Source organism: Amyelois transitella, chromosome 7, assembly GCF_032362555.1.
Source record: "Amyelois transitella isolate CPQ chromosome 7, ilAmyTran1.1, whole genome shotgun sequence".
NCBI lineage: Eukaryota > Metazoa > Arthropoda > Insecta > Lepidoptera > Pyralidae > Amyelois > Amyelois transitella.
Window position 1 is genome coordinate 11,992,813 of NC_083510.1, and position 12,881 is coordinate 12,005,693.

Consider the following 12,881-nt stretch of genomic DNA (forward strand, 5'->3'; position numbering starts at 1 on the left):
CATAGTATCATATAATAATGAATAAAAATTTGAATTTGTGATGCAACTGTGTCAGTAGCCTAGCTGAACATACACTTCAAGTCTGTTCGAGACGATTGGCACTATCTACCCTGTAAAGACGTAATGTGTTTTAAGAAATAGCGTGGCGCCACTCCGATCCGAATAATGCACTCACTAAACTCCATGTAAGTGTTTATCACGTGACACAAGAGGCATAAAAATGCGGCCGGAGCTGTCTTGTCCAGCACTCCTGTGCCATGTCCTAAAACATACGTGTTTTAATACTGCGTTTAAAATCAGTCCTCGTATGCGGACAATATTGTACGTGCAGGTACAATAGATAAGTATGTACAATAGCATCGTTCACCAGTGGCGTATCTAACTCGAACTAATGCTACTCTTACAAAGCGTAGATGGACAAAACTGTCGCGCGTGTGTTTCCATTGTAGATGTGAGCGACGCGACTTTGACGTTATAAGGAGAAATATGTTGAGTTTTAGGTATTTTAAAATGGAATGGGCTAGCAACTTGTAACTATTTGAACTTGTAAATATTTTAATTCTATCATTAAGCCAAACAGATAGTCAGTTTTTTGGAGACTACCTGCTAGCTGTGCCCGCGACTTCGTCCGCGTGGAATAGTTATTTTGGGCGCCATTGAAGCCCTCAAGGACGCCCATTTTTTTTTCACATTTTCCATTATTTCTTCGCTCCTTATAGTTGCAGCGTGATGTTATATAGCCTAAAGCCTTCCTCGATAAGTGGTCTATTCAACGCAAAAATAATTTTTCAATTCGAACCAGTAGTTCCTGAGATTAGCGCGTTCAAACAAACTCTTCAGCTTTATAATATTTAGTATAGATAAAAAAATGACTTATTACTTTTTTACAAACATTTAGTGTGTGAATAGAATAGTCATTATTATCATGACCTGAAACTTTAACTTGTCCACATTTAATTACGAGTACACTACTTTTCTCTTGACGTATCCAACAATGGACCCGCGCACCGTAGCCGCCGCCTCAACGATTCGGCTCACACGTAAGCTGTTACGGCGACGGGATAATGAATACAAATACACGGCTATTTAACTTCCTTCGCGTGAGATGGACGGAATATTAATTTCCATGTTTCAAGGGTAAGGACTTGAGCGGGACTGACATGCCACCGGCGTTGAAGGTGTTATGGTGTGATGGTAAATAAAGGTGCCGTGTGGTTCTCGGCAGCAATAAAGAAAGGACCACTCCTTCTCTTAATCAAGGTTGTCGTAAAAGGCGACTAAGGGATAGGCTTTTGAGATTCTTCTTTTAAGCGATGGGCTAGCAACCTGTCACTATTTGAATCTCAATTCTATTATTAAGCGTAACAGCTGGACTTGGCTTGTCAGTCTTGTCAAGACTGTAGGCTCTGTCTACGTTGCAAGAGATAAAGACGTGATTATAAGGATGTATGTATGAGTTGCATTTTTGATAGGGAACAAGAGTTGGGATGACCTGTAACTATTTGTATCTCAATTCCATCATTAAGCCATACAGTTGAACGTCGTCTTTCAGTCGTTTCAAGACTATTGGCTCTGTCTACCTCGTAATGGATATAGACGTCATTATAAGTACATATGTGACATTGGGCTTAACTTAGGCCCCCCACAATCGGCTACCACGCCGCGACGTCGCGGCGACGAGATGCGTGCGTGACGGGAATTGGTTACGATACGATGTCTTAAGGGTGCTCGTATACGAGTTTTCTGGTAAAGAAAATCACTACATAGTATAAAACAAAGTCGCTATTTTAGTCTGTTTGTCTGTATGCTTAAATCTTTAAAATTACGCAATGGATTTTGATGCGGTTTTTTGTAACAGGTAGAGTGATTCAAGAGGAAGGTTTTTATGTATAATTTTTTCCGAATTTTGCACCCGTGCGAAGCCGGGGCGGGTCGCTAGTACAAAATAAACGGTCTCTTTGGCGCAGCGGTAGCGGTTCGAATCCCGGCGAGGGCACGATGAGAAACGAACTTTCACTGATTGACCAGGGTCTTGGATGTTTATGCTAAAATATACTATACTTGAGTTAGTCTCGAACTTACTTCGAGGCTAACTCAGTCTGTGTAATCTGACCCTTATATATTTATACATTCAGTCAGAAAAGTATCGGGAATGGATTATTTATTTATGGTTCCAAATTCAAATTTTTGTTTTATTTGTTGTTGTTAGATTGGCACAACTGTTTTCCATTTTGGCGCGGAGTTTGAGTTGCATCTGTTGTTTACATTAAATACAGTGCTATTTTTAGTTATATCATATCTAGTGTGTATTGCTAATTTCATAATGGATAAAAACATCGAACAAAGAGTTTGTCTTAAATTTTGCATTTCCAATGGATTATCGTGTTCGGAGTCACTGAAAATATTACAGAAGGCTTACGGTGAATCGACTTTATCAAAAACTCGTGCTTATGAGTGGTACAAAGCGTTCAAAAGCGGTCGAGATGTGATGGAAGATTTGCCTCGCTCTGGTAGGCCATCAACGTCTGCAACTGAAGTTAACATCGCAAAAGTGAAGGAAATAGTGACTGAAAATCCTCATTCAACTTTGAGAGAGATAGCCACCGAACTTTCTGTATCTCACGAGTCGATCCGTACCATTTTAACTAATAATTTGGGTATGAAACATGTTGCCGCTCGGCTAGTCCCAAAAGACCTGAATTTTTTTCAAAAACTCAATCGCATGAGAGTCGCTGAGGACATGCTAGAACGAGTCAATTCCGACCCAACATTCATGAAACGCATTGTTACTGGTGACGAGACGTGGGTTTACGAGTTTGACATGCAAACTAGTCAACAAGCTTCGGAGTGGCGCCTTCCAACTGAACCGAAACCGAAAAAACCACGCCAAAGTCGTTCAAAAGTCAAAGTCATGTTGACTGTTTTCTTTGACTATCGCGGTGTTGTGCACTCGGAATTCTTGCCGGAAGGTCAAACGGTAAATAAGGAATATTATTTGAGTGTTATGCGGCGTTTAAGAGAGCAAATCCGACGAAAGAGGCCAGATTTGTGGAAAGAAAATTCTTGGATTTTGCACCATGATAATGCACCTTCGCACAAGGCCATCATTGTGAACGAATTTTTAACCAAACACTCAACAAATACCATCGAGCAACCACCATATTCACCAGATATGGCTCCAGCCGACTTTTTTCTTTTTCCTAAACTCAAATTACCACTTCGTGGCACCCGTTTTCAATCGGTAGAAGACATAAAAGAGAATTCGCGGCGAGAACTGACCTCAATTCCGGAAACAGCGTTTAAAAAATGTTTTGATGATTGGATTATTCGTTGGCGTAAGTGTATCGTTTCTAAAGGAGCATATTTTGAAGGTGATAAAATAAATTTGGATGAATAACAAACAGTTTGTGTATTATTGATCTTTTCCTGCTACTTTCTTGACAGAGTAGTATATATTATACATATATGGTGAGTGCACGAAGTATGCGGAGATCGTGGCAAGTGGAAATATGTAGTCACTGCCTACCCCTCCGGGAAAAAGGCGCAATTTTATGTATGTATGTGAGTGCACGAAGACATTTTCCTTACCGTGAATTTCTATATAGAGTCTAAGGAAAGACACAGCCAAAGTCTTAAAAAGACTGATAGGCCACGTTCAGCTGTTTGGTTTAACGATAGAATTGAGATTCAAATAGTTATATACCTATACATACATATAATCTCGTCTATATCCCTTGCGGGGTAGACAGAGTCTACAGTCTTGTAAAGACTGATAGGCCACGTTCAGCTGTTTGGCTTTAAGATAGGATTGAGATTCAAATAGTGACAGGTTGCTAGCCTATCGCCTAAAAGAAGAATCCCAAATTTATAAGCCTAACCCTTAGTCGGCTTTTACGACATCCATGGGAAACAGATGGAGTGGTCCTATTCTTTTTTGTATTGGTGCCGGGAACCGCACGGCACTAGTTATATATGTATGTATTTATTTAGTGTGCGTTTCCCCTTATTCAGTGGACAACAGCGTACTGTAACAGGTGAAAGCTTGTCGAAGCTGTTGTTTATGTGATTCTCTCTTTCATTGACGACACAGCTCGTTTACAAATGTCTAGGAGCAGTTAAAAGCAAAACCATATGGGTAAGTTAGTTAATGTATGTAAATTGTGGAGGTTTTTTTGGGTAAAAAAGATATACAAACTTATAATCACGTCTTTTTCCATTGCGAGGTAGATAGGGCCAATAGTCTTGAAAGGGCCATGTTGAGTTGTATGGCTTAATGATGGATTTGAGATACAAATAGTAACAAGTTACCACCTACTCCTGCTGTCAAAAATACAACTCATACATACATAAATAAAAACATACATACGTACGTTAATAAATAAATACATACATACATAAATACATATATATATATACATACATACATACATAAACTGGTGCCGGGAACTACACGGCACCTATCAGTGCAACTTATAATAAATGCCGTGCCGTGTGGTTCCCGGCACTAATAGAAAAAATAATAGGACCACGCTCTTTTTTATTTTGCTATAGGTAAGTGATAAGACTGGCCCCTGTTCTTACATTCCACGGTATGTGACCACATTGACCACATTAAAAGAATTGTTTTATGTAAAATGTAATGTAGTAGTAATTTTTTTTTGCTAGAAATCATAGTTTTTTCATATCAGTGTTTTTAAATGTCGATAAAACGATAATGTGCAAAAAGTTCCCGGCACCAATACAAAAAAGAATAGGACCACTACGTCTCTTTCCCACGGATGTCGTAAAAGGCGACTAAGGGATAGACTTATAAACTTGGGATTCCCCTTTTAGGCGATGGGCTAGCAACCTGTCACTATTTGAATCTCAATGCTTTTGGTAACCGAGGCGTTTAGGTCTTTGTGAGATTGTATATGTATGTATGGAAAGATAGATAATTTAGTTTAGTTGCTAGCCTGAAAGAAAAATCCAAGTTTATTCGCCTTACCCCTTAGTCGCCTTTTACGACATCCACAGAAGAGACGTGGAGTGGTTGTATTCTGAAGTGCCCGGAACCACACGGCACTTGAAAAAAATTGTATTTTCCACTATGCGGTGGCATGTTCGTTCAGTGGACTGAGCGCTGATAATTGTGCAATTACTGGATAGACTAAGTTAGATAATAGCCAATATCTAGCACAGACCATTATATCGTAGTTAATATAAAGTGCGTGACAGCGAACGATGTGGTTCCGTACAAGTATTTTTTATTCTGACTAATCCTAACTAATATTATAAATGCGAAAGTTTGTGAGTATGTCAGTATGGATGTTTGTTACTCTTTCACGCAAAAACTACTGAACCGATTACGATGAAATTTTGTATGTAGGTAGCTGAAAACCCGGAATAACATATAGGCTACTTTTTATCCCGGAGTCCCCGCGGGAATGATTCCACACGGACGAAGTTGCGGGCGGCCTCTAGTGGACTATATTTTTGTGAACGAAGTCTTTGATAAACATCCATTTCTAATAACTGTTAAACTTATCACGTGTTATAGGATCCTGGTTCTTTAGAATGGGACCATTCCCATCTCTTTCCCATGGATATCGTAAAAGGCGACTAAAGGGAGTGCTTATGAACTTAGGCTTGGGAGTTTAGGCGATGGGCTAGCAACCTGTCACTATCTGAATCTCAATTCCATTATTAAGCTTAACGACTGACTGATCTGAATATATGTATGTATGTATATATCACCACCAACCTTCCTGGTAAATGAGTTGGGTACATGGTATTTGAATCTCAATTCTATCATTAAGCCAAACAGTTGAACGTGGCCTATCTTGCATTTCAAGACCGTTGGCTCTGTTTAAAATGTCTGATGTAAAATTCTTTAGCCTGGATTAAAAAAAAAAACTGTATCACGAAATCATTGCGCTTTAAAGTGATAATTTATTTTATCAGATGATCTCTCATCCGTCACGCGGTCAGCGGCCGAATTCGAAGGCACAAAGAAAGTGCATTTTCCTTCTTAATAGTATATTTGGAGCGGCATGTATTATTCATGAGAGTATGATACCGAGCTCGTACGGTACGTAGGTTCAGAGTATACGGAACATAAACTGTGGGTGAGATTTGTGGGTCGTTGTAGACGGGATACTTTTAGTTGTCTAATTTTACTTCAGGGAATATTTTTTTTATTCGCCTGGCTGTTAGTTAAACCTAGTTGTATAATAATATATATATAATATTCTTTTAAATCTTCAATAATTTCTTATTTTTTTATTTATTGAGAAAAATGTTGTCGATGTAAAGGAAATTTTATTATTACCTTATTGGAAATCCAATATCGGTTCGGAACTATTCGAGTTACAAATAAAAAAAAAACAGAAAAATGAAACTTTATTGTCAAGTCTACTAAAACTGATAACAACAACAATAAAATAATAATTGCGCGTGATTCTCGTCACCAAAAGAAAAAGAATAGGACCACTCCATATCTTACCCATGGGTGTCGTAAAGGTCGATTGTGGGTTAGACTTATAAACTTAGGAAACTTCTTTTAGGCGATGGCCTAGCAATCTGTCACTTTTTGAATCTCAATTTTATCTTAAAGCCAAATAGCTGAACGTGGCCTATCAGTCTTTTCAGGTCTGTTGGTTCTGTCTACCCCGCAAGGGATATAGACGTGATAATATGTTTATACACAAAATGAGACACATTTGCTGCGAATTTTCACATATAATAAAAATCACATTTGACAAAAAATAAATCGTTTCTGCAATCGACAAAAGTATCTCGTCTGCCCAGCCCTAGCAGCCAAATCGTCTCAGCTTAACGTAGCATATCTCTATGTGATATGTGCTAATTATATAGCTATGTAATTAATAAACTGCACAGTATGTTTTTGCCTCTAGTAATTGATACTACACATCCTAATTAAAATTTCTTAAAGATATTTAAAGAGTTCCGAGACTTTAGAAAAATAGGTATCATTATCGTTTTGAACGACCTGCAACGTATATGGTCTAGTGGTCTGGTTAGTATTAAAAGTATTACAGTTCATATTGGACTTTATTTTCTCTTATAGCTGTGATATTTTAATTAATGAGTTTGCGATAAAATATACATACAAAACAGGCAAATTACTTCGAGACCTCAACAAAACTGATTCATGTAGATTGCATACATATAGTCACGTCTATATCCCTTGCGGGGATGTTGGCCGCGACTTTGTTAAACAGAGCCAATAGTCTCGAAAGGGCCACGTGCAACTGCATGGCTTCATGATGGAATTGAGATTCAAATAGTGACAGGTTTCTAACCCATCGCCTGCAAAAGGAATCCTAAGTAACTAAGCCTATCACTTTAATTATACAGACCTATTAAGCCTATAACATCCATGGGAACGATATGGAGTTCTTTTCTAAAGTGAGGGAAACCACAAGGTATTTCGTGATTCTCAATTCATCATTAAGTCGTTCAGCTGAACGCGACTCTCGTGACTTTTCGTAACTGTTGCCTCTGTTTACTCTACATGGAAAAAGAGGTGTGCAAGAAGGTAAAGAAAAACTCTAAATCAGCGATCAAGCGATTACCAATATACAAAGAAAGACTCGGCACCATTCAGAAGCTGATTACGAGCAGCGCGATTATCTGGAATCTCACACGTCATATGTACATTAGCATTCATTCGTTCTTTTGAATGAAGACTTGTTACTTTCATTCGATTTTACATTTTATTTCTTTCTTCTACATATGTACCTATGAAAACATTTAATATTTTGATGGCCTCTATGCCGTAACAGTTTAACGCTTGTCTGTGATACCGAAAATCCCGGGTTTGAATCCCGGCTTAGTCCAACTTAAATACTGGTATACAAAAATTTACCCCCGACCCTCTAAGGCGGTCAGGATCTTTTTCAGTGGACTTTTACGGCGAACAAAGTCGCGGCCAACAACTTGTAAAGAATACATATCTGCCATCTGCTAACGAACGGCTCAGCTGGCCGAGGGCCGACGTGCCGGCGCGTTTATTAAATTTCCCCAAAAGAAAATTTAATTAAGAGAGTTTTTCTTTTTATTTCACACCCCAGATTTCATTATTGGCGCGCTCCGTGCGAAAGGGTTTAGTTTGCAGAGCTGCGAAGTGATTAGACTGGGCACTTCAATTTATTGTTTTACCAAATCCGTTGAGAACGGTAGCTGGATTTGATGTGATATTATGTGATATAATGCAGAACCTTTCGACATTAGCAATAAATGTCTGTAAGGAAAAATAATTTTGATATATGAGTGGTTCCATAAAAGTTGGGTAACTTTGTGTTCCTGTGATTTTTTTTATAAATGTATATTGTGCACCCTATATTTAAAATGTCTGGTATATGAAATAAACGATTTTTAATCATGTCACTCATTTTTACCTTGATCACATTTCTTTGTTGTCAAGAAAATTACGTTTTCTCTCCTTAACATCAGTCCCTAGCCATGTCACATCTCCAAAATAATGTTTTCGTGTGTCTGTTTTGAATATACTAGGCGATAATTTAACTCTATTTAACTTAAAACACATTAAAAATTACTCCATCTTATAAACGGAAAAATTTAATGTGCAATGTAAATTATTTTTCATGATTTTTGTGAAGCTAAGTAGTGTCATCGGTAATTATAGTCAGGCCCTAGCCACTTAGTAAATTTAAAAATACGCGGCAATTGAGTGAAACGAGCATTTTAAAACCGATGCGTTCAAAAGTCACCACGCGAAGTTAGCCACACGCTTGGGCCGGCCCGCGTCGGCCATCTTGGCGTCAGTGCTGTCGGCTTCCCCGCTGAGCAAACACGTGCTGTGCCAGTCAATCTGTCAGTTCCTAGGTGAGTTATAATTCGAAAAGTTCTATCGTTATTATTATCTTTTGTTTGTGTGTATATGTGCTTTGTTTGTTCTGATATTATAGTTATCTAACATTTTAGGAATATCATTTTAAGAGTAAACTAAGTATGATTTTGTTGTGATTCGTCAGTCCCTAGGCCATCAGGCCCTTGCCGTAAATGTGACTAGGGACTGATGCAAAGGCCAGGGACTGACGTTCCTACTCGTTAAAATAGATTCGTCAATTTGATATAGTGTTATTTGTTTTAGAATATGCCACCTAAAAAGAAAATACCGCTGTCTAAAGAAGAAAAAGCAAAAAAAAAGTCAGAACAAGCAAAAAAACGTTTAGAAAAAATAAAAAATGATCCAGTTTCATTAGCGGAGTATAAAGAGAAAGAAAGATTAAAATACCTCAGAAAAAAGGAAAAAGGACAGAGAAAATGCGTTAAGGATATGACTCCTCGTGAACATAGAAAAGTGAAAAAAAACTGGATCACTTACTCAGCAGCTTACAGACAAAATAAGAAAGTTGTTAAACATGCTGATAAATATATTGACGAAAATACGCCACCAACATCTGATGGAGAAAATGGTCTTCAGGTACCACAACAAAGAAATCTCGAACAACAAGTAGATGATATAAATGTTCCATGTATTGCTGATAGAAGACAAGCTGAAGCTAAAAGAAGAAGTATTTTACAACGGAAGATAAGAAATAAGCAACTACGGAAGAAGAACCAAGTTATTGCTGAGTTAAAAAAAAAAATTGCTAGCCAAAGACAGAAATACAAACGATTGAAATGCCATATTAAAAAATCAAAGAAAGCACTTACACCCAGAAGCAAAATTAACGAACTGGCGAATGATCCTAATCAAAAGGCAGAATTGGTCAAAAAAGCACTATTTGGTGAAGTAATTCAGACGCAAATCCTAGAAAAAAAACAGGAAACAAAAACATACAAGGAGAAAAACAGATTAAAAATGGCTTTGTCTGGTTCTATAGTAAAGAAGTATAAAATATGGAGGTTGGGAGGCAAAGCTGTGACTTACAAGAATATGGGATTTAATCGCACAAAGTCGACTAAGAAAAACAGCAAGAACAAAATGATAGCGATAATTCGTCAGTTTTACGAAGATGATAGCAATAGCCGATGTGCAGCAGGGAAGAAAGAGTGCATAACTCGCAATGGTATTAAAAAACAAAAACGATTTTTGTTGGATTCCTTGAAGAATCTACACCAGAAATTCCTGTCTACTAATTCAATGACGATTGGGTACTCCTTGTTCTGCCAGCTACGTCCATTTTGGGTCGTCGAGCCTAAACTTACCGATCGTGACACATGTGCTTGCGTCACACATGAAAACGTTGACCTGAAACTGGTTGCATTAAAATACGCAAACATCTTAAATTTTGCAACTCATCAAAGTGCTCTTCAGACGGTTTGCTGTGATCGGTACTCTGAAAAATGTTTATCGAGAACTTGTGACAGATGTTCAATGAAAAATTTACCCTATAACGAATTCGACAACAGCGATGAAATTTTAGTCAAGCAATGGAGGAACAGTAAAGAATTAATCAAGGACATAACAACTAAAAAGGAGAGATATGTAATGAAGTATAAAAAAGAGACTCAAAAACTGAAACCTTATGATTTAATTGGACAACTTGAAGAGACTGATCTACCTAAACTATTCCAACATGAAATGAACATTGTGCACCAATACAATACTGTTAAATCTCTCAAAGAGTCACTTACAGAAAAAGATGCCATAATCCACATGGATTTCTCGGAAAATTACACGACTAAATGCAACCAGGAAATTCAATCGTACCATTTTGGCGGATCCCGTACGCAAATTTCGCTACATACTGTGGTAGTCTACTCGAAAGATATGACAACTTCGCATTGCACTGTTTCATTAAATTTAGCTCATGGTACTGGAGCTATTTGGGCACATTTAGAACCAGTGCTCGCAACATTACCGTCGACTGTAGAAAATCTGCATTTCTTGAGTGATGGGCCTGTAACCCAATACAGGAACAAAACCATGTTTTATATTTTGGGGTGTAGGATCCAAGATTTTTATCCGCTTGCTATAAGCTATTCGTGGAATTTTCACGAAGCAGGCCACGGAAAAGGAGCCCCAGACGGAGTTGGAGCGACGTGTAAGCGTAGTGCAGACAAACACATAGCACAACATGGTGACATAACCAACTTACATGACTTTGTTGTGGCACTCCGCGAAAAATGTCCGGGAATAAAGGTTTCTATTATTGAAGATGTCAATATAGATAGAGTGAATAAAATGATCAAGGAGAATGAGGATAAGCAGAAAGCTTTTAAAGGTACGCTTTTGGTACACCAAGTCCGAGGCAATGTTTATATGCCGAATAGAATATTTATGAAAGCACTAAGTTGTTTCTGTGATGATGACGGCTGTGAACATTTTAAATTAGGAACTTTAGAATACCAGACAAACATTAATCGACTGCAAGTGTCTACGGTGTACTCAGATTCCGAAGATGATGTGCCATTAGCAAGCACGAGTCGTGATTGGCAAGAAATATCGAAGACAAACTATGGCAGTGGAGATTATGTTTTGATCAAGTTAACTATGCGAAAAAAAGAATACCGGTATGCTGCGATTTGCTCGAAATATGATGAAGTGGATGGTGAGTTGACAGTTGCATTTCTAAAAGTTAGCAACGACCATGGGACTGAATTTAAACTTAATGACAATGATATCGCTGACGTACCTTATGAAGATGTGATAGAAAAACTGCCAGTTCCTAAATTAGTGAATAAAAGAAACACAACAATCTATAGATTTAACAAGCCAGTTAATGTATTTGAGAAGTAAGACTACGTATTTTATGATAAAATTATAAGACTGCAAATTTGTGTTCTTAAAGTACAATTATAATTAAGAAGAAACTATTTTTGTTCATTGTTATATTACATAATGTTATGTTTTATAATTATATATTATGTAAAAGTACAAAATATGTTTAGTTGTGTGATCTCAAGTAAGTAATGAAAAGTATTACTAGTTCTGTTATTCTTGTTGGTAAGAGAGTAGTATCCAAGATACTTATCTAAAGTTAGTTTTGTCTTTAATTTGATTAGATTTTGCTATAAATGTGTCAATTAGTAATATAATAGCAAGAATTACTAAATAAATATTGATTATGTACGATGAAAATGTAATTTTATTTATACTAACAATGAAGGGCATCAGTCCCTAGCACAGCCAGTCAGTCCCTAGAAAACCGATATCAAAAAAACTCAATTTTCTCTATAAATACTAAGTAAAGTGACCGGCCTGTCTGGATACAAAATTTAAACTATTAAAAAAACCATATTTACTAAAAAGTTATTAAATTAGTATAAAATAACACTGATGGAAAAAAAAATTAGAAATTTACCCAACTTTTATGGAATCACCCATATGAATACCTATTCTATTTTTTTTGTTTTAATAAAGTTTGCAAATTAACAGATTTGAGTGAAGACCACCATAGTAATACTTTCAGTATTTTCGAGACTGTTTGGCTCTTCTTACCCCGCAAATGATAAAGACGAGACTATATATATCTACATTCAGTAACATCAACACACAACAAATTAAAATATTTTGTTTCATTAATAACAGTAATGTGTTAAAATATTCATTGGGAGGTCTATTCGCCACAAGTTCTTAGTACTGCAAGGACGGTTGGATGTGTAAAAAAGTGAAATATAAAAAGTTATATCCGAAGTAATTCGGATCCGCTGCTAAACGCGATTTACGAGTAGGCTTATTAAAGGGCTCACTACGCCCCCGTCCTAATTGGATAGCGATAAAAAAAAAAAAACATTTTGTATAAAAAAATTGCCGAATTTTTTTACTATTTCAGATATTATGTGTTTATTTTTTGCTAAATGTAAACAATTCCACGTCAACAAAATGTAACCTGTAATTACCGCAAGATCCGCATATGAACATGTTTTAGAAATATTTTAATAGGGTCAGGTCAGGAGTACCCCCA

General features: G+C 37.1%; 1 protein-coding gene across 1 annotated transcript; it reads left to right on the forward strand.

Annotated features, from left to right (window-relative positions):
* Positions 1–8,553: 8,553 nt before the first annotated feature.
* On the forward strand, positions 8,554–12,285 carry LOC132901927 (uncharacterized). Its single transcript, XM_060945204.1, has 2 exons — positions 8,554–8,850; positions 9,119–12,285. The coding sequence occupies exon 2, from the start codon at positions 9,122–9,124 to the stop codon at positions 11,711–11,713; it is 2,592 nt and encodes an 863-aa protein (XP_060801187.1). The 5' UTR covers positions 8,554–8,850; positions 9,119–9,121; the 3' UTR covers positions 11,714–12,285.
* Positions 12,286–12,881: the final 596 nt, after the last annotated feature.